The sequence below is a fragment of the Arachis duranensis genome, chromosome 9 (assembly GCF_000817695.3).
Source record: "Arachis duranensis cultivar V14167 chromosome 9, aradu.V14167.gnm2.J7QH, whole genome shotgun sequence".
In the NCBI taxonomy this organism is placed as follows: Eukaryota; Viridiplantae; Streptophyta; class Magnoliopsida; order Fabales; family Fabaceae; genus Arachis; species Arachis duranensis.
Window position 1 is genome coordinate 117,453,095 of NC_029780.3, and position 26,051 is coordinate 117,479,145.

The following is a 26,051-nucleotide window of genomic DNA, read 5'->3' on the forward strand; positions in this document are numbered from 1 at the left end:
TTATACATAATTAATTTTAAAAAATAAATTAATAAATATTTAGTATAGTAAACTATTAATATTATATAATCAAATTTGAGAAAATATTTGATGTATAATTTTATTTTTTTAAAATTGTTAATTATTATAGTAGAAAAAAATAATTATTTATACTCATAAAAGTTGTAGATGCTCATAAATTACTCATAAAAGAACAAAATTAATTTTATACCCATAAAAAGTAAATATCGTTTGACGAAAATAACTAAACGTTGAATTTTAGTTGATTCCATTAAAAAATTACTTGAATTTCTTAAATTCCACACTATCACTCCCACAGTCACATATAGGGATGGCAATGAGTATTTATAGGGGTGGTAACTCCTTTTCCGTTCCCCTTCTCCGTTTAGTAAAATGCTCCTCGTCCCTGCTCCATCTCCATCATGAGTCTCAATTTATTTTTCTTTCTGGGAGAGGCAGATACTACATGTATTCATGGATATTATTAAGTCAGAAAAACAATCAAATCTATCCATGAAAGATATGAATGTTGACAAATTCATATAAGATCAAAATAGACTTTTTACTCCCAAAAGATTGAATTTGTTTGTCAAAACTACCAAGACGTCAAATGCTCTTCAACGACGTTAGCTAAGAGTCTGACGTGGCACGTTTAGTGTTGGGGTGATAATTTATTTTTATTTTTAATTTATTTATGAGTACTACCCCAAATAGGTCCCTAAGGAATTTACGATCGGACAGATTTGTCCCTAACAAAATTTAACTAAGATTTTGACCATGAGATTTATAGTTTATACACCAGATACGTCCTCTTGTTAGTTTGACCCAGTTAGGACTAACAGTGACGTCTGACGTGGAGGTTAACGGGATGATGTGTCCGGTTAACTGTGACATGTCACCTCTAGGACAATTTGGTCCCCATCTAAGTTGGACAACACAACGTCATATTGGATCTTAGGGGCAAAATAACATCATTTCGTGGAAGACAAATTCGCCCCCACCAGGGCAGAGTAACGAAACACCGCCGTTTTAATGTGGGAGACCAATTTAAAATTAGGTTGTCATCTTCAACCCTTGCAGCTTTGTGTGGTGAGAGATGTCCAGTTGATGATTGAGAACATCATGAAGAAATGTAAGTACTGGACTGCTCAGTGAACTGGTGATGATGTGAGACACATTTTTTAGGCACAATATCATATGAAGAAAGTGGGAGTTCATTTAGGAAACAACACATGTACTTGTAACATGTGGCAACTTACAGATATAATGTCCTTGGTTAAATTTTTATCTAGTATTGTGTGGAATTTACTCAATAGTTGAAGGATAATTTATATATTGTTCCTGATATAATCCTCGTAACTTAATTGGTATATGTTTATGATATATGTTCTTTATAATTTGGTTACAAATGTGTGTATGCAATAACAAGATGATGAGATAGACTAGAGGGGTATATCCATCAATCGCTGATGATAGATGCATTCAGAGCTACTTATGCTCACTCTACAAACCCTGCCAACAGTGAGGAGTATTGGGAGAAATTTGGACAAGTTAGTTCCATACCCCTAAGATTAAGCAGCCAATTGGTCGTCCTGTGAAATGAAAGAGACACGACGCAATGGAAGATGGACCTGATGGAACAAAGGTCAAGAAGAGATTCAGGGTAACATGTGCCAAGTGTGGGAAAATTGAACACAATTCCAAAACGTGTAAGGGAGCACCGAAGCAAAGATCATCTTCAAAGGGCTAAAGAAAGGCAAAGCAGTCTTAGACACAACATGAGATGCCTATTTCTCAATCGGCCCCCTCATCTCAGGTATCATGAATTGCATATAGTGTATTCTGCTCTATATTGATGTACAAAATATTTGTACGTAGACAATTCACCCTCTTCGAGGGGACTTATTTGCATCATGAATGTGCTTCTATAGGGACTTATTTACCTGATAAGTTAATTTTAGGGACCTATTTGACCGATAATTTGTGATATTAAGTATATTTATTGCCCATGTTTGTTAATATTGGAAACATAGGCTGATGTATCTGGACTTGGTAGCATGCGAAATCCTAATCCTCCCTCTCATGATACTCACATTAAAAATTCTCCCTCACATGTCACAAGAAATGTCTCAAGCAATCCCAAGGTATGCCCCTTGTAAATGGCTTATGTGTATGTTGAAATTGTATGAAGCATGGTCATAATAATTTTGTAAGGGATAAGTATTGTTTTGGTCCCTAAAGTTTAAGGTCGGAATTGAAATCATCCCTCATGTAATTTTTTATTTAGAATTGTCCTAAATGTTTTATTTCGTATTAAAATCGTCTTTTTAATAAAATTTTTAATTTTATTACTAAATTACCCTTATTTTTCTCTCTCTCTCTCTCTCTCTCTCTCTGTCTCTCTCTAGCGGGACGAGGCTGAGCGGCGGCTGGGCGTGACGCATTCCTCACCTCGACAGCGACGCATGTAACTGCGGCGACTCCTTTCCTTGGTCACTGGCTTGCGTCCCTCTCTCCCTCTCCCCTGGGTGCGACACGGTGGCGACGACGACGCGTGTGACTGAGGCGACTCCTCCCCCTTGGTCACTGGCTCGCTGTCACCTCTTCTTTTCCCTCTCTTTTCTGCTTCTGCTTGAGCTTCTGCTTCTGCTTCTTCGGCTTCTATGTCTTCTTCTGCTTCTGCTTCTGTCTTTGCTTCTAATTCTAATTTTGATTTGTTATTTTCTAATTTCATTATTGTTGTGTGTTGATTTTGTTGTTGAATTTGATGTTGTTTAATCTGATTTGCTGTATTTGGTGGTTGTAAGGATGCTATGGTGGTGGTAAAGGTGGTGGTGGAGGGTATTTTTGTCCATAAAAAATTAAAAGGACGATTTTAATACGAAATAAAATGTTTAGGATAATTCTAAATAAAAAATTACGCGAGGGACGATTTCGATTCCGATCCTAAACTTTAGGGACCAAAACAATACTTATCCCATTTTGTAATTTTCAGGCTCAGCAACTTTTTAGACATCCAAAGGAAATAATAATCAGGGCCAAGGCTCTGGGGAGTGTTAGTGCTAAGATAATGACAGCTGCAACCAATGGTACAGCATCTAGATTGTTCAAATTCATTCCAACACCATGATTGAGCTAGTCTTTGAAGAAATGATGCTTCTAAGAATTAGTGTTAAACTTGTTGTCTTAGTTATGACACAAAATATTTTGTTATGTTGGAGGAATTAGACCTTCTATTGTTTGGATTGGTTTGGTATAGTTTATGTTGAAGGAAGTGAACCTTCTTTTGTTTGATTTGGTTTATGTTGCTACTGAACTTAACTACTTGTGTGGTTAACATGTTTGTGTTCTCAGTTATGTTACCATTTTGATAAATGGATGAAATAGACCAAAATCAATGTATTTTTTAGTTTATGTTGAAGGAAATAAACATTCTTTTGTTTGATTTGGTTTATGTTGCTTCTGAATTTAGCTACTTTTGTGGTTAAAATATTTTGGTTCTTAGTTATATTACCATTTTGATACATGGATAAAAACAAACCAAAATCAATGTGTTTCTTTTATACTATTTCATCACAATTGACTTCATGCATATCCAACTAAATATAATGACACATTTCAATCCAATAATTTTATATTTAGCATAGAATAAAGCTTGCCTAAACAACCACGACATAGATACAAAACACAAACACAACTAACAATGCACCAATTATTACACCCCAAAACAAAGTAAAAACAATATGTTTCTTCACAAATTGGCTATCCTCATTCGTCTTCAACAACAAAGCCTCCAATTGCTTCACTCTCTCCTCCAAGCCATCCTTCAAACTTAAAACACATTATTCACCTGCACAAGTGTCGACAGAAGCCAATCTATGCCCGTCGACTACACTAGCATACCCAAATATCTCATCAAACCATGCAAAAAAAGCACAATAACTTTGCTTTCCCTGTAACGAGAATAATAAAAATGACAATCAACTCTATAGTCACACGACAATTATCACAACTATACCACAACAAAATGACTATGGAGTACCTTGAAGTGAGGACAGCCAAAGAACAACCTATTCAGGTTCTCTAGTGTTCGAGACATGCATATTACAGCATATGTTCTGCACTTGCACTTGGGGTGTTCTTCTTTTCTCAGTCAGCCCCTCGCGAATCCAGTCGTCGTGCTGTCAACTCATCACTAATACTTCTTCCACCTTGTCTCTGACTTGCAACTGACGTTGTGCCTCCACTAGCCATCATCAACTGCACATCTCTCACCACACGAAGCTGCAAGGGTTGAAGATGACAACATAATTTTAAATTGGTCTCCCACATTAAAACAATGCCATTTCGTTACTCTGCCCTGGTGGGGACGAATTTGTCCTCCACAAAACGATGTCATTTCACCCCAGGATCCAATACGACATTATTTTGTCCAGCTTAGATGGGGACCAAATTGTCCTGCAGGTGACACATCGCAGTTAATTCCACGTCGAACGTTACCGTTAGTCCTGACCGGGTCAAACTGACAAGGGGATATATCTGGTGTATAACTATAAACCTCAGGATCAAAATCTTAGTTAAATTTTGTTGGGGACAAATCTGTCCGATTATGAATTCTTTGGGGACCTATTTGGGGTATTACTCTTTATTTAACATGTATACAACAAGGGGTATAATAGAGAATTTAGAAAGCTGGGGTTTAGTTCGCACCAATGACCCTTTCCTTTCCCCTCCTAGCCTCATAAACCATCATACGTTATAACTTTTCTGGGAATCACGGAATAACATATTTGCCACTGTGAGACACTAAACTGTCGATGCCTCGCTGCAATCAACATTTTCCCTCCATTCGCTACCGCAGGTCGCCATCCCCTAAACTATTTTGGTTGCTTGCTACGGGTTCAACCACAGAGAAATAAGCAACACTACTGATTATGTATTCGTTCATAAACTTCTTCCATTAATTAGTTATGGTTCATTGATTTTTGGTGTTTAATTATGGATTTTTTGTACTGTTTTTATTATGTTAGGGCTTTGTTTGTGCATTGTTATGCTTGATTAATGACCTTTAAATTGGGATTTTGAAGATGAGTTGGTGTTATTTTCTTCCTCTATTTTAAGTTGTGATAATAGGGTTTATTTTAGCACCTCTTGATGATCATACTATTATTAGCATTTCTTTTCATATAATCAGCATATCGTTTTCCATATTTATTAAAGATATATCAGCTCCAACATAATTATTTTCGGTTAATAATACTATAGTTAAACAAGATAAGAAAAAAAGGAATTTCTTTTGAAGACCAAACTTCAAGATCAAGTAAACCCTATTTCCATTCTTTTATACGTCACTTTGAGAGATTGATCTATGTATTCTGAAATTTGATTCAAAATTTATTTGTTCATAAAACTAATAGCTTAAAGCTTATGAAAATTCTACCAATAACTGATTTCAGAATGCGTTAAGCTTGCTCTTCTAAAGTATCAACATAACCTTAAAAATCTCATATCAAATGAAACTTACAAAAGGAAAGAATCGTAGAGAATTCTTATACTCAAGTTATTAAGTATTTATTAATTACTAATTGATTTCAGTTTAAACTTCAACCTAGCTTTATTTGCTCTGGTGCTGGCAAAACTCCCTGGTGGGGTGGGTACCCGCGGGAATTTACCATTTATGGACTGGATATAAGGGACAATTTTCACTTGTGGGGCGGGAAGGACCCGTTTATTATACGGGGCGAAGGCAGGGGCGGGGCGGGGATAGAGGTCCCCGCCCCGTAGAGACCCGTTTATTCCTCGTATATGTAAAATTACTCAAATGTCCCTACCATATATATAATGAATTGTTGAAGGCACTACTGCAGAACCCTAATCCCTTCAGCGCTCCCTACTCCCTCAGTTCTCTCTTCTTAGTGCCTCTTAAGGCTCAACCTTCAACAAGGAACAAACCCTTACCCTCTCCTCTCACCAGTGACTACCGCCTAGTTGTCCGCCACCTCCTATCTGACCGGCATCACCACCTGACCCAGCTGAGGAAGAAGCGCCGCCGTCTTTGTCCTCCTCGCTGCCAAAGTCCCTCCACGCCGCCAGAGTCCCCTCACGTCCAGAGCTTCCTCGCCGCCATCTAGAGCGCCTTGCCGTCAAGAGCCTCTTCTCGGTAAGTCAGGGTTTGGACTTTTTTTAATTTTCGTTTACTTTAATTTGATTATGTGCCTCTGATTATGAGATTTTGTGCTTTAATGCGAGTTCTTGTTATTAATTTGATTATATTTCTGAGATTTCTTGTTATTAATGTGATTATATTTATGAGATTCATGATTTCTAATATTTTCTTTGATTATATTTCTGAGATTTCTTGTTATTTATGTAATTATATTTATGAAATTTTGTGATTTCTACATTTTCTATGAGTATATTCTATCTGGTTCTGAGATTTTTTGTTATTTATGTGATTATGTATATCTGGTTCTGAGAATTTTTTTTCAATTTTTTAAAAATCCACGAATATCCTAGAGTCTCCAGTCTCCGGTGGATAGGGAATCCCCGTTACCCATCGCGGGGACGGGACAGGGACAAAGACTGAATATGGAGGCGTGGGGCCGGGGGAGGATATGTTCCCGCTCTCATGAGTACCCGTTGACATGCCTATTTGCTCAATGGGATAATTGAAATACTAAATTGATGGAGTAATCACATATGATCAATGGATAACATCATTGTACTAATTACTAACTTTCCTTATATATTAATGGATAATAGACTGAGAATATAAAGTATATAAGATGAATGCACTGATTAAATATATATAATTATTTGTGGTTCTTATATGGATATTCTTCTGCACTAATATTAGTAATGATGTGACGTTTTAAAACTTAAAATTTGTGCTTTAGCCGTGTAGTTCCATAAAATTTTTGATGTTGGGGTTTTATTTTTCATTGTTGTTTCTGCAGAAATGGTCACCACAATACATATCACATTAGTAACTCACCATAACGGAAGACTTCAAAGGGGATCAAATAGAAAGTTGTCATATGTAGACGACGAAACTACTAAAGTGCAGAGAGTAAATGTAGATACACTTAATCGGTTTTTCATCAATGATCTACTTAAGGACATATGTTATCCCTTGATAGATGACTTTTATTGGCTACAGTCTGGGATGGATATGGACGATGGGTTGAGAATTTTGACGTTTGATTTGGATATTGTAAGGATGTATAAAGCTATTGTGAAGAATGAGAACAGAATTGAATTATATACAGAACACCCAGTTAGTGAGCCATTTATTGTAAAAGATGCTCATAAAGAGGATCAGGCCTAAGAAGTTGACAAGGCCCAAAATAAACATAGCCCAAGTTCAGTTGGCCTTGCTCCCAATTCTGAAACCAACAACCAACCTGTTGAGAACCCTATGAGAAACCCTCGGATGGCTAATATCATTTTTCAACCTCCACAAATACCTTCCCAACCACATGAATGTACTAATCTAAACCCACCTCAGCAGCCAAAGTCTGTAGAATATGCTGCACCAAAAACTAATCCAAAAGCTTCTAACTCTACTGAATTTCACAGTTTGGGTTCTGGTACTACATTACCCCAAGGTCCCAACCACAACTCATCTAGATCCACTACAAATCCGACCTCTGGGGAGGTTCCATCAGCTGAATACCTCACTCAATATGTACCAGTTCTCCACATTGATCATCTCTCACAGTTAGAAACTATGGCACAACCCACATTACCGTCTATGACTGTCAATGCTCTGGAAGGCCAAAGCAATAGCAATGAAGAAGATGTGTCTGAAAGTAAGAAGGTTAGGAAAAAAAGATCCACAAAAGACCTCCCCTATTGGCCAAGCCTTTGTATCGAATGCTGATCTGTCATGACCTCCATCAATTTTTATTCTGGTTGATCAAGAATACTACCCAGATGAGGATGTGGAGAACTATTCTTACGAGTCTGAGGACTTGCAAAGCCTTGCAAGTGAATCTGATGGTGAAGTTTCGGTGTTTTCCCAGGGCAATGTAGATGTCCCTGTTAGACAGGTTCGCTTGTAGTTAAAAATGGAGTTTGAGAAACTTACACAGTTAAAAAAAGTGCAAAAGTTCAACATAAATCTAGAGAGAAACATTTTCTTTCAAAGGATATATTCGGAGGGATGCAAGGCCATATGTGATGATGAAAATTGTCTGTGGTAAATATATTGTGCTAAAAGAAGTTTTTCAGCAAGTTATTAAGTGAAGACTTTCATAAATGGGTACGCTTGCAAGAGAAAGATGCACTGCAAACTGCTGATGGAAAATGGATGGTAGATTAATTGGAGGAAAAACTTCAGAATCAACCTGAGATGACTGTTAAAAAGACAAAAAACTTCTTTAGGAAAGAATATGATGTCCTTGTCAATGAGAAAAAGATCTACAGGTCAATGGCTAAGGCAAGAGAGCAAATTGAGGGTTCAGAGGTTGTCAATATGCAAGGCTGTGCAATTATGCCAATGAGATGTTGAGAACTAATCCATGATCAATAGTTAAGATACATACTACTCCTATGGCTGATTTATAAAGTTTTATTTTCAAGAGGATTTATGTTTGTTTGGACGCATGTAAAAGGGATTTTTTTTTAGAGGGATGCAGACCTTTTATTGGGCTAGATGGATCTTTTTTGAGAGGTTATTATGGGGGTAGCTTCTTACTATGATTGGCAAAGATGCCAATAATCGTATTTTTTCCATAGCTTATGCAATTGTGAAGTCCGAAAATAAGGACAGATGGTAGTGGTTTTTGGAGCTCTTGCAAGATGATCTTGATGATAATAGAGTTAACGGATTCAAATTAATGTCAGGTATGCAAAAGGTAAGTAGACAATTTAGTTGTGTGTGTTGTTTATTTTGTCGTCATTAATTCATATTCGCTGTTATTTATTTATTTGTTATGATAGGCTTTCCTTCATTCTACTTGCTATATTATTAATTATGTTTGTGTGTCAGGGTCTTATTCCAGCCATGCAAGATATCATGCCTAATGCTCATCACAGATATTGTGCCATGTATATACAGGAGAATTTTAGGAAGCAATGGAAGGATAAGGAAATGAAAGCAGCAATGTGGGCTTGTGCCAAATCTACTACTCTTCAAGCGTTCACAGCTGCAATGGATAGAGTTAAACGGCTAAATCACAGGGTTGAAAGTATTTGAATAAAATTAGTCCTCAACAATGGTCCAAATCTCACTTTAGTGAGTACCCTAAAGTGGACAACTTGACGAATAACAATTGCAAAACTTTCAATGAAAATATGAAGAAGATGAGGGAAAAGTCAATTATCACAATGTTGGAGGAGGTTAGGGGTTATGTAATGAAAATTTTAGCAAGAAACAAGAAGGCGTTAGTGGGTGTGGGTAGACTTACACCAGTTCAGCAGAGTAGACTGGAAAGAGAAAAGAGATAAGAGAAAAAAAATTATTGGAGGCCATTTCCTTTCGAGGATAACGAATGAAACCTGTTTGAAGTTACTGATGAAGGTCAGTGTTGATTTGGGCAAGAAAATTTGTAGCTACAAAATATGGCAGCTAACTGGCCTACCATGTAAGCATGTGTGTATTGTCATTGCATACCGAAATAAGAGGACTGAAGCATATGCATACAACTGGCTGACAATGGAAGCATATAGCGTAGCGTATTAATGAACTGTTTAGCCTATACCAAGCCAAAAATACTGAAAAACAGGAGAATACACACCCATACTGCCTCAGATTTATAGGAAACCAATTGGAAGACCTACCAAAAAATGAGATACCAGTAGGGATGGTCCTAGAATAAACCATGATCCCCATAGAATAAAGAAATATATGGTCCTATCACTTGCAAATACTGTTTCAAGGTATAATGTATTCATAGTTGTTCCATCAAGTCATCACATTTATATATGTAAATGTATTATAATTGGTAATTTGTCATTTTTTTTTTGTTCATACTAGACATAATAGTAAGAAATGTGATAGAAAAAAGGAGGCAATAGAAAGAAGAGATGCAGCAACATCTGGACAAGGACTGCAAGGCCAAGCTACAACAACAATAGAACATGGTGCAGTTGTTGATGCTTTAGATAAAGAGACTGTCAATGAGCCTAAGATGCATTGGGAAAAGACATCAGAGAAAGCAGACACTGAAGTAGCAGCAAATGAGGTAAATATTTGAGTAATTCAGTAACTAAGCAACCAATAAATAGTTTAATTATTTTAAAATATGGCATCTTAAATGTTGACATTTTTTTAGCAGGTCACTGTGAATAATTTAAAACTAGTGTCAATTCCATCTGTTATTAGGACTACCAACTATATAAAAAAATATTATAAAAGAAACGTTAGGAGGCCTATTCCTTCCCAGTCATCTTCTCTTAATCCAAACTCATCACATCCTTCTCCTCTTAGGCTACTTTTAAAAAATTTTAAAATATTTACGGTTAAAATTGTCAAAAAAAACATCTATCAAGAAAACATATAACTTCTTTAACACAAATGTGTGATATAAAAAAGTTTGTTGCTATAAATTGTCTATAAATTCACCCAAAATAAAAGATAAATAATGATGCAAAAAGTTTCTCTATTACAAAATGTTTGTCAATATATTCATAAATATACACCTAATTTTTTATTAATTGCAACAAATTGCACCCTAAACACATCAATAAAAAGAATAAAAAGATCAAGAAATATAGCTTGTGAGAGAATTTTTGTTGACCTTCTTCTATTTATATACACATGTTAGCAAATAGTACATATCTATTTTCTTAATAATCGAGCAATTCTAGTTTTCCAGAGAGTTAGATAGTTTTAAATTTGGATAAAATATATTTTTTGTTTTTGAAGTTTGCTGAAAATTTTAAAAATATTTTTAAGTTTTATTTTATTTTAATTATGTCTCAAAAAATTTTAATTTGTATCAAATATACTTCTAACAGTTAATTTCTTAAAAAACTTAAGATTAATTTAGCAACAATTTTACAAGAACAATCATCAACACAAATAAATTAAAGATAGTTATCATATATTATTGCTGGATTAGTTTTAAATTTTTTGAAAATTTAACTGTCAAGAGTATATTTGATGCAAATCGAAAATTTTTTAAACAAAATTTAAACAAATTAAAACTTAAAGGTATTTTTAAAATTTTTGACAAATTTTAAAGATAGAAAATATATTTTACCCTTTAATGATAAGTTTAAACAAGAGTATTACTTAACTAATATAAGTTTATTTACTATTAGGTTTTCTCTCCATTTAAAATTTGATTCTTGTTTCTTTGTTAACCTATTTTTAAAGATACTTATTATTTGAAATAAAAATTTAAACTTTGATAAAGGGAGTAAATATTGCCTTAATTGTCAAATTATTGATGTTAAAATATGAATTTAATTTTGATGTATTATTAATGTAAATATCTTGTAAAAATATTTACATTTTTATTGATTATGTGAAGTGATCGTTTAAAAGAACGGATATAATTAAAGGGACAAGTTACATAAATAAATCAAATTGGGCTCCAATTTACGTAATTACAACTTTCTGAAACAGGTTACATCTTTATCCTATAGCGATGTATACGTGAATTCTCTATATATATCAGTGGAAGGAAATTATAAAGAAAGAGTATCATTTTCACAATAAATAGTTAATTAGGAGAGTTTTCTAACTCTAGTGCTTTGGAAAAATTCAAAAAAGCAAAAAACACGGTGTTAAATTTATTGATAGAGAACTATTGAATGTTTTTATTCGATCATTGAATACGTTGTCATAGCTAAAATTCAATATATTGAAAAAGTTTAGTGTGTGTGGAATCAAGTGGACGAAGAAGTTGTTTTACAAGATCGCTATTGCTGTTATGTCAACTGGTGTGAAGTATGATACATTTGTGATAGAGTTCGATGAAGATATATAGGTTTTGTTTCATTATCGGCAAAGTTTTCTGGAAGTGAGAATACACGAATTGTTTGTAAAGTTGAAAGATGGTGTCGACAGTTCTGGGCCATCAGCTCTGAATTCTCAGTCAATTGCGTTGGGGTGCTTCTACCTCGATACTTGTAGTTGCACCTACTTGTTCGTTGGTTAAACCTCCAGCTGGGTGGATGGTAGCATCATGATGTATGCATGTGCGCATATACAAACGGTATCATCACTCGCATCGGCTGGTAGCACCATAAACCTCTTATGAAAGTACAGAACCATGTGAACTGGACTATCATTTGTTTGACCTTAGTCGGCGACGACAACTCATCGAATAACTCCTGATATCACTTCCAAGCTGGTCTACCATTCTCTATAAAGTGCTCGAAATTAATAAGCACCCACTAATAGCCTTCCCATAATATGCCACATTTTTCAGTGTGATGGTGCACTCTTCGAACGGCATGTCAAATGTGTGTGTCTCAGCATGCATGCCACCTCTCAACGAATACGCTCACCATATGCTCATCCAACAAGAACTAATGAGTGTTCAGTCTAACCAAGTGATACAAACTAGCCCTTTTCAAATAAGGTATGATCTGCATCATATGATAAAAATAACCACACCTTAATTAAATTATTCTAATACATACATGCCTAAACTATAAATCATTACGAAAAGTATCTCTAATCCGGTGCAAAACTACATAGCTATTATCTAACTAATCTTTTAGAAATGAAAATAAAAAACATAAAAATTCTAATATATTAAATATAATCAATAAATTATTTATAAAAAAAAGTCTAATAAAAGTTTACATACACGAATGTGTGTTATCTATTCAATTTTTTAAATACATTAAAAATCTAAAAATATTATGCAACAAAAAATATTTAATCCTACTTTCATATTTAAACAGCTATAACTCTTATAATTAAAAGAAAATAAACTAACCTATTCATTGATGTCTCTAGCAACGTGAGCAACGCCGTTGAGTTAGTATAAATATTTTTGTCTGTCATAGTCTCCCTTGAATATGGTCTCTCTAAATTCTCAAAATTCTCTCCAAGTCTCCTCCCCCCTCTCTCTCAAACCATAAGTTTCTCTCTCAAACCAAATGTTTCCTCTTTTTACCAAATGAAAAATCTGCTGCTGGCGATCATGATTTTATAACCAAACTACATGCAAACCGCATCACCCTCTAACGGATTAGGATAGCCGTTGGATCTTCATAAATCAGTGGATCCTATAGTGGTTTATGCATTGTGGAATTCTTTCAAAAATTGCGACACCCTCTAACAGTTTCTGTATGGTATGAATTTCAACGTAATCTGCACTACCCTATAGCAGATTACGTGCAAATTATAAACTACTATATACATCCCGTAGCAGTTTAGATAGAATTAAAACAGGACAAAGATGTTACATGTGTTCATAAAGTTGTAATTGCGTAAATTCGAAACCAATTTGATTTATTTATGTAACTTGTCATAATTAAAGGATTGTAAAAAATATTTTATACTATCAATACATCAAATTTAAACTCTTAAAATATTTTAATAATATAATTTCTACCTGATTTTTTATTTATTTTTTACTATGATATTATTAAATAGAGTAAACTATTAAAATGCTACCCGAAAATTTGCATCGCTAACAAAAAAAAATTTTAAAAGATGTTAACGACATATAAATTTTCAAAAGATTTAAAAACAAAAAAACTAAATATTAAATATATATTCTAAAAGTAGACTTTAGAGATAAGATTTTGAAACAATTTTTTACAGTTATTATTAGAAAAATAAAATATTTTTATCCTTTAAATTTAGTAATTTTATGTTAAGTGATTTTTTTAATTTGATAAGTCATTTACTAAATATAAGTTTTTTTTGTTACTCGTAAAAAATATAATATTTATTAATTATTTTTATCGTATTTTCAAATCATTAAAAAAATATTTTGTCAATAACATCTTTTAAAAACTTTTATGTCTGCGAATGAATCTTTTGAATTTCGAAATTGGTAGTTAATCCTAATGAATATTTATTATTTTATTTTTAATTAATTTAAAATTTCATAGATCAGTTTTTAGATAATTGAATTTATGCCGTTAGATAATTTTTAATTATATACGAAAAAATAGATTTAAAGCACGTAAGGAAGTAAATTAAAATTAATAGTGATAGAGAAAATTGTTGTATGCGAGTGAATGGAATAGGAAGGGGAAGGTCACGTGGCTGCATGGGAAAGGAAGAAAGAATCGAATTGAGAAAAGAGAAGAAGCAGCAGCGAAACGGCGAAACCAGAAACACGCTATTTAAGTGCGAATTATAACTTCTAAGCAAACCCACTCACTCAAACCTTCCCAAACGCAACGCAACGCAACGCAACGCAATCACTCCTTCACTCTAATTCTTTCAAACCCTACCCTAGCTACCTAGGGATTTCAAGGTTCTCTCTCTTTTAACTTTCCTTCAATTTTTCTATCTCAAACTCGTGATTGCTCGGCTGAATTTCTCATATCGCCACCCAAGTTGACTCCTTTTCATCGTATCATCATCATCATCACCTGTTATTTTTGTTTAGATTTGTTTCTAGGGTTTGCTTGGTTTTTACTTGATCATCTTTCTTTCCTTGACTCTCTGTTTGTTTGTGATGTTTCACGTTATGCGTGTTAAAAGGAAATTCGTTTGCGTTTTTGCGTTGGAGAAATTCTTGGAAACCCTAAACCCTTATATAATTTTCTGAAATTGTAAGGGTTCACGAAACTCAAGTGTTGGCTATGCTCGGATCAGAAGACCACTTATGTTTATTAACCAACGAGCAATTCGTACCTTTTTTTTCCTTTGAATGATTAAATAATTGGTTTAGATTTTTATCCCTCGTAAACCTTGTATGAGCTGTTACTAAAGAATTTATAGTTATTATTATTTTGGTTCCTGGCTATTTGTGGTGTTTTGTGCACTGTGTCCTGTTCGAAGTTCCTAATCGTTGCACTTGGAAGTTGGAAGATTCTGTGGAAATGATATAATTTAATATGAAATTGAGTTTTATGATAATCTTCTGTTGCAAATTCTTCTTGACGAAGGCTACTTACTAATTAATTTGGAAATTTGGTGGAAAAATAATAATTCTGTTAATAGATTCTTTCATGATATTTGTTTTATGTCCTGTTTTGGTAAATTGAATAGCAGGTCATGATAAAGGTGCCTTGTCTCTAACAATCATTTTTTTATGTGAAATTTTAGGAGTGATAAGCCTCGGATTGGCATCTTGAACTTTGCATAGTTTTAATGGCTTCCAAACGCATTACTAAGGAGTTGAAGGACCTACAGAAGGATCCTCCTGTTTCCTGCAGTGCTGGTTGGTTTACACACTGGTTTCATGTTTCTCTTAATTTTCTCTTCTTATGTAGTATGCTTGTTGTTTTTGTAGCTATGCACATTGTATCTATGTATTACAATGGATATTAAAATTATGCTCTGGCATTTAGCAAAAGAAATTAAAATGCTCTGTTATTGAACTTGCATTGCCATTATTAAACTAATTCAAATTTGTTTGAATTTGAAGTCATGATGGGTGAGAAACAGAGGATTATTTAAGTTTGTCTGGCTTGTGCATGCATGGTTTTGATATACCAGTATAGTTTTGGAAAGTATAAGGGGGCTGTTGGGTGACAAGGACCAGCAGTGGACATGTGGTTGAAAGAGGGCAAGCACCTTGATTCATCATAGAAGAAATGCTTTTGACACATGATGAGATATGAGGATATTTGTGTGGCTGTACCTTTTGAGTTTATCATTGCCATTTCATGATTGGTCTATGTTATGTGTTTCTGTGCAGGCCCTGTTGGTGATGACATGTTTCATTGGCAAGCAACAATTATGGGTCCCGCAGACAGCCCTTATGCTGGTGGTGTATTCCTAGTGAACATTCACTTCCCACCAGACTATCCATTTAAGCCACCAAAGGTGATTATTGATTTGATGCTAAATTTGTTAAAGACAAAGGCCTAAATCAACAAAAACAGAGTACATATTTGCTAAGTTATTATGTACCTTGGTTAGTTCTAAACTTCTATTGTAATAACGTGGTCTAAAATATTTCTCTTTTATTCTGCATTTCTTTTCAGTTCTAGTTTAGAGTTCTTATTTGTTTTGTCACGCCATGACACTTAGTCCAATCATTTGTGTTTTAGTTGTGAAGATGATAATTAGTCATAACCTCTTTGTATCCCTTTTCTTCCTTGCTAAATTAGAACCAAGTCCTTGACCCTAAATGTGCCTTATATACCTTTTCTCTGGTTCTTTATTGTTTGGAAATTATTTTATTTTGAATTTAATTTTGATGCACTGTTGGTGATAAATGTAAAGCAGGTTTACATGTGCATTCAATTACGTAATGCCATGTTAGCAAAAATAACTATCTTTCCATTGATCGCATGAATGGTCTTCCAAAGAACGGATGTGATTGTACAACTGTGTAAAATGTTTTACACTGTCAGCGCATCAAAATTAAATTCTTTTATTTTATTATACCTTTTAAAAAAGTTTTGTGCAGGTTTCTTTTAAAACAAAGGTCTTTCACCCTAATATCAACAACAATGGAAGCATCTGTCTTGACATTCTGAAAGAGCAGTGGAGCCCTGCTCTTACAGTATCCAAGGTATAAATGCTTTAGCTTTAATTTGGTTACTTTTTGGCCTTGGATTATGAATATTTTTTTACCTCCTCAATTTTGTGCTTTGGGTTCAGAGTTTGTTTGACACTAACATCTGGTGCAGGTGTTGCTGTCAATTTGCTCACTGCTCACTGATCCCAATCCAGATGATCCTTTAATGCCCGAGATTGCTCATATGTACAAGTCCGACAGAGCCAAATACGAGAATACTGCCCGTTCTTGGACTCAGAAATATGCCATGAACTAAGGAGACTCATTATTTACATGATGATGGTTATGATACTAATTTGGGGGTAAGATGAAGTGCAAAGGATGTTATGTGGGATTTACATAAATCGTTGTCCGTCTTTGATTTTAAAATAATTCAAACTTGGAAACTTTTAGATGTAAAGATTCTGTCATGATGGTCGGCTTTTTATTAATATAAATATAAAAAATATTTTAATTTTTGGAAAATGTACTATGCAAAAGTATTGTCAAAGAACATATGGCTAATTCACATGAAGTCCCTGCAAAATGGACTTAGGCGTGTCCATTTCGCTAGATGAAAGCCTATGTCACATCAATTATTTTTTCAAAGGGCTAAATTGGTTATTTATTATTTTATCATTCAAATGAAAAACGTATGGACATTAACTTGATATTTTCTTAGGAAATGAATAAAAAATAAAAAGTTTTTCTTAGCATTCTTCTTAGAGGCTTTTAAAATAAATAAATTATTTTATTTATTGATATATGTAAGTTGTAGTATATTTATTAATTTAAATCGCTTTATATTTAAATGAGTTGGCAGAGGATTCTTTGGGTCATTAAATGGTTCAATAACAAAACATGTTTTCGAACCTTTTTTTTAATAATTGTTAAATGGTTTTTATTTAATGTTATTTATAAATTATTTCTTTATCTATTATTTGATTTAAAATTTATTTTTTATTTTATAAATTATTTTTTTATTATTTATCTATCTTATCTTTTTCAATACTAAAATTTATTAGTGTATAATTTATCGTTAATTTGTATTTTAATTACTCAATTCTATAATTGTAATCGTCTATCAAATTTTTTTGATTATTAATTTGTTCATCATTTTTGTTTGTTGCTTTATCCATTTCGTTGATTTTCAATTTGTTCATCGTTTATCAAATTTTATAGTTGCAAAAATCGCACTCTGTAGAGATCTAATTAATTTCTTCATTATAGTAATCGATTGGTTTGTGAAAGTTCTTTTTCATCTTACATATGTAAGAAAATAATTAATTGTGTTTATTTGAAAATCGATTGGCCAATCGATTGTCGATTGATCAATGAAGAAATACGTGTTTTTTTTAAACAATCAATTTGACTAGTGAAAAAATGTTTTCTTTGAAAAATACTCCTCTTAATAAAATCATCTTCCAAATTTTGTTTGGATTTATACTGTTCATCTATTGTATCTCAATCACATACTAGCTTTTTTGTTGATTAATGTTATTGTCCTCCTGATACTATTTATCTATCTCAGTATTATATTTGACAGCTTAAAACTGTCCAATAAAAAAAGTATTCAGTAAATTAGATCATATAACCCTAAAAAATAAAACAAAGCTTTAAATAAATCTTTTCAAATAATTGGTTGTTGTTTGTATAGTAAAAAATTTATGAGTATATATAATAATTTTCTTTAACCAATTAATTGGATAATTTAATCAATTAATTTTTTCTCAACCAATAAATTGAATAACTCATGAAATCAATTGTTTTAAAGAAAACATATATTTTTTCACTGATCAATCCATTGTTTAAAAAAAAATAGTAATTCTTTATTGATCAATGGATTATTTTAGCAAAACAATCGATTGAATTAAATAATATTCACTAACCAATCAATTTTTGAATAAAAATAATTAATTATTTTTTTACTAATGTAAGATGAAAAAGGACTTTCACAAACTAATCAATTTAATAACACTATGAAAGAATAAGAAAAGATGAAAAAATTTTATTGTTGATGTGTTGTTTCATATGAGAGAACAATACTACTTATTTATACTAATTACTAAAACTGATTTTGAATTTTGAAATAAGTTAAAACAATTAAAATTTTTAGATGATTCTATTAGATAATTTCTCTGCAGATTACAATTTCTGCAACTACTGCAAATTTCAATAATCGATGAACAAATTGAAAATCAACAAGATGGATAAAGCCATGAACAAAAACGATGAACAAATTGATAATCAAGGAGATTTGATGGACGATTAAAATTATAGAATTGGGTAATTAAAATACAAATTGACGATAGATTATGTACCAATTATTAATTTTAGTATGATAGAGTATTCATCAATTTATAATCTTATTAAAAAAGATAAGATTAGAGTATCAAAATCAAAATAAAAATTTGAAAATTGAAGATAGAATTTTAAAGATGAGATATATGAATAATAAAATAATAATTTATAAAATAAAAAATAGATTTTAAATTAAATAATAGATGAAGGATTAATTTGTAAATAAAATAAAATAAAAATTATTTAGCAATTATTAAAAAGAGTTAAAAAATATGTTTTGTTATTGGACTATTTAATGATCTAAACGTTCTGAGATCATCAAATTCTTTATCAAGTGAGTTGATTTTTAAAAGCTTGATGTGTAGCTTATTATAGACTTTTTTAAGTATTAAATTGACTTTTTTTAAAGTATTAAATTGGCTTGACCTGAAATTTGTTAAAATGTCTAACAATTTTTTTATAAAAATAAAAATATTTAAAAATATTGTTAATAAAAAATTATTTATATATTTAATTATGTTTTAACAGGTTCAGACAAGTCTAACAGGCTAATAAAATTAATTAATGAACTTAAACCTAATCTATTAATATATTAAGATTTTTATAAGTATCAGAGCTTATAACTATTTTATAACAAGCGCCAAGTACAACCTGGCCACCTAACTAGCCGCCTGATTTATCTCCATCCCTGTTTATTGAGCCAGACACTAAACATCAAACACACATTTAAAAAATACGAAATCGAAATATTCGATTTTTCATCTGTGATGATAACTTATAACTAACTCTTCCAATTTGGGAGACATGACTTTAATATTTAACTGTGTTAATTATGACAAAAAGTAACACATATCTACAAGCTGTCAAGAAATTAATCGAAATGAAATAGCAACAAGAAATTAATGTGATCAAGAATGTTCCTGACACAGAGCCAAGCATGGACAAGAATGGTCAGATAATTGCAAGTAATTAATCCAAGTTCTTAAAATCTCCTATATAGTTAAGTTTTAAATGATAGGATTGAACTTTATATATGCAATTGAAAATGTGATTACAGTCGTAGTTTAAAGCAATGCAAGACGACAATACAAGAAAAAGCAATACCTGAATACTCTGAGTTGTGTTCTGATGGATCAGGAAGAATTATGAAAGTGATACGTGGTGGTTATTGTGCTGATCAATTAGATAGTTCTGCGTCACTACTATTTATAAGAAGCAAAGACTCATATGATGAAATGTTATAAAAGTTGGTATTATGCTATTATAGAAGTGGGGTTTTAACGACAAGAGAAGAAATAAAGAGGAAGAAGGGAAGCAAATTACAAAACAAGGGGAAGAATAGTTACGATTATCATTATCAAAAAAGAAGCTTGGCTTCTCATCTCATTACATGGATCCTTCAATTGTCCCCGTAACCATTCCTCACTCATTAATTTTATGATCAAAATCACAATTCTAATCAATCCACATAAAATAAAACTGTAACTTGGGACCAATGTCCTCCTCAACTTCTCACCATATTCTTATACATTTACTTGCCCTGTCATGATTAAGACGATTAACCCACTTAATTTTTCATCAGATCTTAAGAGTAAACTCTGCATTATATTATTGTCCTGATAGCTGCATGCTTGCACATGGAAGAATATTGAACTCATGAATGAAGATTCGCATTCAAGGGCACTTCAGTTTTCCTCCATGGGTGGTGAGAGAGGCGTAACAAGGACAGGCGTTTTGGTTGCCGGCGGTGCCAGGTGGCACGCAATTACACCTCTGGCAGCACGTCTTGCATGCCCTCATGCACATTTTTGGCCTTCCTGCCTTACTACATCTGTACCCGCACTTTCCACCACAATCTGCACCAATCATGTTACTTATTAATCATTAATTCACTCGTAATCACTTTTCATACATAGCCATTCATTCATCACACAAGTTTTGCTTAATTACTTACCTATATGTTGGTGAGCTGCTGCCATGTCCTGATTTTCACCATGAATCTCCAACCCATGGATCTCCAACTGATCACAAGATGAAAATCAATTCATGTAATGAACAACATAGTGTGAAAGTTAAAGAAATTAATATTAAAATTGGAACTCAATTAATTCACCTCTTGTATAAAGATCAAGCAGATAATGAACAACACTAGTGTGGTAGTTCTGGTGGATGCCATTGCTTGCCTACTTAGCTTTCTTAGATGACAAGAAAGAGAAAGAAGATTAGAGGGAGGTGACACGCAAAATTGCGGGATGAAAAAAGATCGAATCCATGATGAGTTATTTATATGGAGAAGAAGGGTGATTTATTTTAGGATATATATGGTTAGGAACATGTTCAAACAAAGAGCCCTATTCATATGCATGATGTTGTGTTTGTGTGTCTACTCTGAAACTTTTTTAACTGTGATTGAAATCATTGAGAAGAAGGAGTCAAATATTTGTGAAAACTAATGCTTTCAGATCCTGTTACAGCTGTTTAAAATTTAATAACAAAATAAATTTATGCATATCTCATTTACACTTTCAACAAGTTGAGTTTGAGCGTGTAAACCAAATATGTATAATATGGCAGGTCTTATGTATTATATGTGCAAACATAATACGTGCAATACGGAATGTGTTTTAACTTATTTATACCGTAAAAAAGATATGTTCAAACTCAACAATATGTAAAGCCATTTAAATTGATAAATATACTACAAATTACATAAATCGATAAATAAAATAATTAAAACTTATTTAAAAAATCACACTGTTTTTTAGTTTTCTTAAAATAATAATTTTATATTACGAATAAAATTTATTATTTTTAATTAATATTTGACTAATTTTAAATACTAAAGTATAAATTTTAAATCATAAATTTTAATAATATAAAAATAAATTTTAATAAAATATATATTAAAATATAAAATACACATTAAAATTAATAGAATTGTTATCCATTCAAGTATGTTTTCATCTAAGTTTATTCAAATAGGTCCAACACCAACAAAAATCATTTTCGTTAAAAGAGCGGTCATTATACGTACTTTTTCTTCTTCTTCTTTTCAAATACACGCTTACCTCCTCCTCTTTCTTCTTTCAAATACACGCAGACCTCCTCCTCCTTCCTTTTTGTTATCATCATCATCAACAACACCAACATTTTGTTAATGGATTATTTTTTTAATCGAATTGAATGGAATGCAATTGCTAAATTGAATTGAATTGAATTGATAATCTCTAAAATGTAGACACAACTGTTTTGAATTTGATTTTATATAATGGATAATGTTCCGTTTATTTAATATTATACAATTGTTTCAACTTGATAACGTGTTCGGTTACGTTCATTATGCAGAAAGCTATTTTGAATTTGATTTTATATAATGGATAATATTTCATTCATTTAGTATTATACAATTGTTTCACCTTAATAACGTGTTCGGTTCATTATGTCTGAATTTGATTTTATCTAATGGATAATGTTCGTTCATTTAGTACTATACAATTGTTTCACCTTATTTATAACATGTTCGGTTCATTATGAATTAAATTGAATTGAATTGAATTGAATAGAAGCAGGTGTTTTAAATTGAATTGATAATTTCTAAATTGTAGATACAGGTATTTTGAATTTGATTTTATATAATGGATAATGTTCCGTTCATTTAGTATAGTATTATACAATTGTTTCACCTTAATAACGTGTTCAGTTCATTATGCAAAAAACTGTTTTGAATTTTATTTTATATAATAGATAATGTTTCGTTCATTTAGTACTACACAATTATTTCACCTTAATAACATGTTTAATTCATTATAAATTGAATTGAATGGACGCAAATGTTCTTAATTGAATTAAATTGAATTGAATTGATAATCTCTAAGAGGAGGAGAAGAAAGAGAACGAAAAGAAGAAGAAAAGAAGAAAAACATCGTGTGCAAATTTGGAAGAAGGAGAAGAAGAAGGATGAGAAGAAGAAGGGAAGAAGAAGAACTTGTCCGAATTTAAAAGAAGGAGAAGAAATACGAGGAGGAAGAGAAGGAGAAAGAAACGGAGAAGGAGCCCATAATTTAAAAAGTTATTACAACAACTTGGATAAATTTGGATAAGGATTTTGTTTGGATGTAGAGTTTTATTTGTAAAATTAATTTACACCATATTTTTAGTCTAATAATTTTTTTAGTCTAGCATTTTTAGATATCAGAAAGTATTTGAAAAAAATTTTTAAGAGAAAAGAATTCTAATTTTATTTTAAAAAATTCAATTTTATTGTTAATTCAAATTCATAATTATTTGAAAGGATATAATTTTGATAGAATTTAATTCTTAATGATTTTGATTTTTACTAATTTATCTTAATTAAAAATATTGAATACTTTTGTAAAGATATTTTGGATTTTTTAATTTTTTAAAACTATAACCATGAGAATAGAATTAAAAATGAGACCAAAAGTGATCTAATTGATAAATAGAGTAAATGTGAGAATTCTCATTAGACTTGTAATTATTAATTTTTGTGTTCCGAAACATGAAAAAAATTCTATTCTTGAACATTGTTAACAAATTGCGAGCCAAAAGCAATAATTTCTGCAGGTCTTCTCTAATATTTTTTTATTATAAATTATACTCTGACAATTGTATAGTCTATCTTTTATACTTATTTGTCGTATTTCAAAAAAGATGGACACACATATAAGTTACAAGCTCGATATAAGACCTCTCATTTCGTAGATGACGCATACATCTAAAATGATAGTAAAATTCATATTAAAAAGGTCTCATGTAAATTATCTCTGTATACTTTAATAATACTTTTATCGGTTCTGCTACGTTACCAACAACATACCTGTCAACTTCTGCCAACTCTTATTTATAATTGTGTTTTAGGGAAGTGTGTTCGTAGATGTGTCTAATAAAAATGTCTTTTTTATAACTGTATTTAATAGAAGTGTCTTTATAGATATATTTTCTGAATGTGTCTCTTTATATATATATTTAAAATATATTAATTATTAGACAACAAATATAAATAAGAGTTCGCAGAAGTTGGCAGATAACATGTTGGTACCCTATACTTTTCCTACTTTTATATGGTGCGTATTTAAAGAATTAATTTTTTTAATATTTATATTAATAAAAATTAAAACCCAGATGAAGGGATACATAGTATTTGAAAATTAACAGAACATACACTAAAGAAAAATAAAAATAAGATAAAAATCACAAGTCTAAGGTATTTGTATTTATGATGAATGCAATCAACATAAAATAAAACTGTAACTTGGGACCAATGACCTCCTCAATTTCTCACCATATTCTCATACATTTACTTGCCCTGTCATGATTAAGACGATTAACCCACTTAATTTTTCATCAGATCTTAAGGACGAGCTATGTGCTTAACTAGTCTTAGTTGTTTTTCCTTCCGGTAAACTTTGCATTATATTATTGTCTTGATAGCTGCATGCTTGCACATAGAAGAATATTGAACTCATGAATGATGATCCGTATTCAAGGGCACTTCAGTTTTCCTCCATGGGTGGTGAGAGAGGCGTAACAAGGACAGGCGTTTTGGTTGCCGGCTGTGCCAGGTGGCACGCAATTACACCTCTGGCAGCACGTCTTGCATGCCCTCATGCACATTTTTGGCCTTCCTGCCTTACTGCATCTGTACCCGCACTTTCCACCACAATCTGCACCAATCATATATTACTAATTAATCATTAATTCACTCTTAATCACTTCTCATACATAGCCATTCATTCATCACACAAGTTTTGCTTAATTACTTACCTATATGTTGGTGAGCTGCTGCCGTGTCCTGAGTTCCACCATGGATCTCCAACCCATGGATTTCCAACTGATCACAAGATGAAAATCAATTCATGTAATGAACAACATAGTGTGAAAGTTAAAGAAACTAAAATTAAACTTGAAACTTAATTAATTCACCTCTTGTATAAAGGTCAAACAGATAATGAACAACACTAGTGTGGTAGTTCTGGTGGATGTCATTACTTGCCTACTTTGCTTTCTAAGGTGACACGAAAGAGAAAGAAGATTAGAGATAGGTGATACAGACAATTGTGGGATGAGAAAAGATTGAATTCATGATGAGTTATTTATATGGAGAAGAAGAGTGATTTATTTTAGGATATATATATGGTTAGGAACATGTTCAAACGAAGAGCCCTATTCATATGCATGATGTTGTGTTTCTGTGTCTACTTGAAACTTCTCCAACTGTGATGGAAATCATTGAGAAGAAGGAGTCAAATATTTGTGAAGACTAATGCTTTCGGATCCTGTTATAGCTATTTAAATTTGTCTTACGAAATAAATTTATGCGTATTTCATTTATACGGTAAACAAGTTGAATTTAAAATATGTAAATGAGACATATAATGCGTGGGCTCTCAAGTATTACGTGTGTAAATAATAAAATGATATACGCAACACGAACTTTATCTCGTTTAAAGGAGATAAGTTTAAACTCAACAATATATAAAACGATATAAATTGATAAATATACTATAAATTACATAAATCGGTAGTCTAACAATTTTTTTGGTGTAGCATTTTTAGCCATCAAAATATCAAAATATGTTTGAAAAGTTTTTTTTAAGAGAAAAGAATTCTAATTTTATTAAGAAAAAAATTTAATTTAATTTTTAATTTAAATTCATAATTTAAAATGATGCATAATTTTAATAGCATTTAATTCTCATTGATTTTACTTTTACTAATTTATCTTTAATTAAAAAAGATGGATACTTTTGTAAGAATATTTTAGATTTTTTAATTTATAAATAGAGTAAAATGTAAGAATTAGAATTCTCATTGAAATTGTATTTATTAATTTTTGTTTCCTCGGAAACATGAAAAAAAATTCAATTCTTGAATATTATTAGCTAATTACGAGCCAAAAATAATAATTTTTGCAAATTATCTAGTATTTTTTTTATTATAAATTATACTCTGATGATTGTATAGTCTATCTTTTATACTTACTCACTGTACACCGAAAAAAGATAAACATACATGTAATTTTTTTAATTGTTTAAGTTATAAGCTCAAGTCCTCTCATTTTCTGGATGACGCATGCATCTAAAATGGTAGTAAAATTCATTTTGGAAGAGATTTATGTGAATTGTCTTTAATATT

General features: G+C 31.8%; 2 protein-coding genes across 2 annotated transcripts; one reads left to right on the plus strand and one right to left on the minus strand.

The window, feature by feature from the left end:
- The first annotated feature begins 14,227 nt into the window (after positions 1–14,227).
- LOC107467877 (ubiquitin-conjugating enzyme E2-17 kDa) lies at positions 14,228–17,016 on the plus strand. The gene is made up of 5 exons (XM_016087095.3): positions 14,228–14,396; positions 15,194–15,308; positions 15,789–15,916; positions 16,506–16,610; positions 16,729–17,016. The coding sequence occupies exons 2-5, from the start codon at positions 15,239–15,241 to the stop codon at positions 16,870–16,872; spliced, it is 447 nt and encodes a 148-aa protein (XP_015942581.1). The 5' UTR covers positions 14,228–14,396; positions 15,194–15,238; the 3' UTR covers positions 16,873–17,016.
- A 3,554-nt stretch (positions 17,017–20,570) lies between these two features.
- LOC127741630 (gibberellin-regulated protein 2-like) lies at positions 20,571–21,072 on the minus strand. The gene is made up of 3 exons (XM_052254439.1): positions 21,010–21,072; positions 20,851–20,917; positions 20,571–20,752 (listed from the first exon to the last, which is right to left on the minus strand). Exons 1-3 carry the CDS (start codon positions 21,070–21,072, stop codon positions 20,571–20,573), a joined length of 312 nt encoding a protein of 103 aa, XP_052110399.1.
- Positions 21,073–26,051: the final 4,979 nt, after the last annotated feature.

Bases quoted from the DNA above. Each gene is read 5' to 3' on its own strand.
- LOC107467877 (XM_016087095.3), top strand. From the start codon at position 15,239: ATGGCTTCCAAACGCATTACTAAGGAGTTGAAGGACCTACAGAAGGAT. The intron at 15,917-16,505 runs GTGATTATTGAT...AGTTTTGTGCAG, and splicing joins ATCCATTTAAGCCACCAAAG to GTTTCTTTTAAAACAAAGGT. The intron at 16,611-16,728 runs GTATAAATGCTT...CATCTGGTGCAG, and splicing joins CTGCTCTTACAGTATCCAAG to GTGTTGCTGTCAATTTGCTC.
- LOC127741630 (XM_052254439.1), bottom strand. From the start codon at position 21,072: ATGGCATCCACCAGAACTACCACACTAGTGTTGTTCATTATCTGCTTG. The intron at 20,918-21,009 runs GTGAATTAATTG...TCTTGTGATCAG, and splicing joins GCTTGATCTTTATACAAGAG to TTGGAGATCCATGGGTTGGA. The intron at 20,753-20,850 runs GTAAGTAATTAA...TGATTGGTGCAG, and splicing joins AGCAGCTCACCAACATATAG to ATTGTGGTGGAAAGTGCGGG.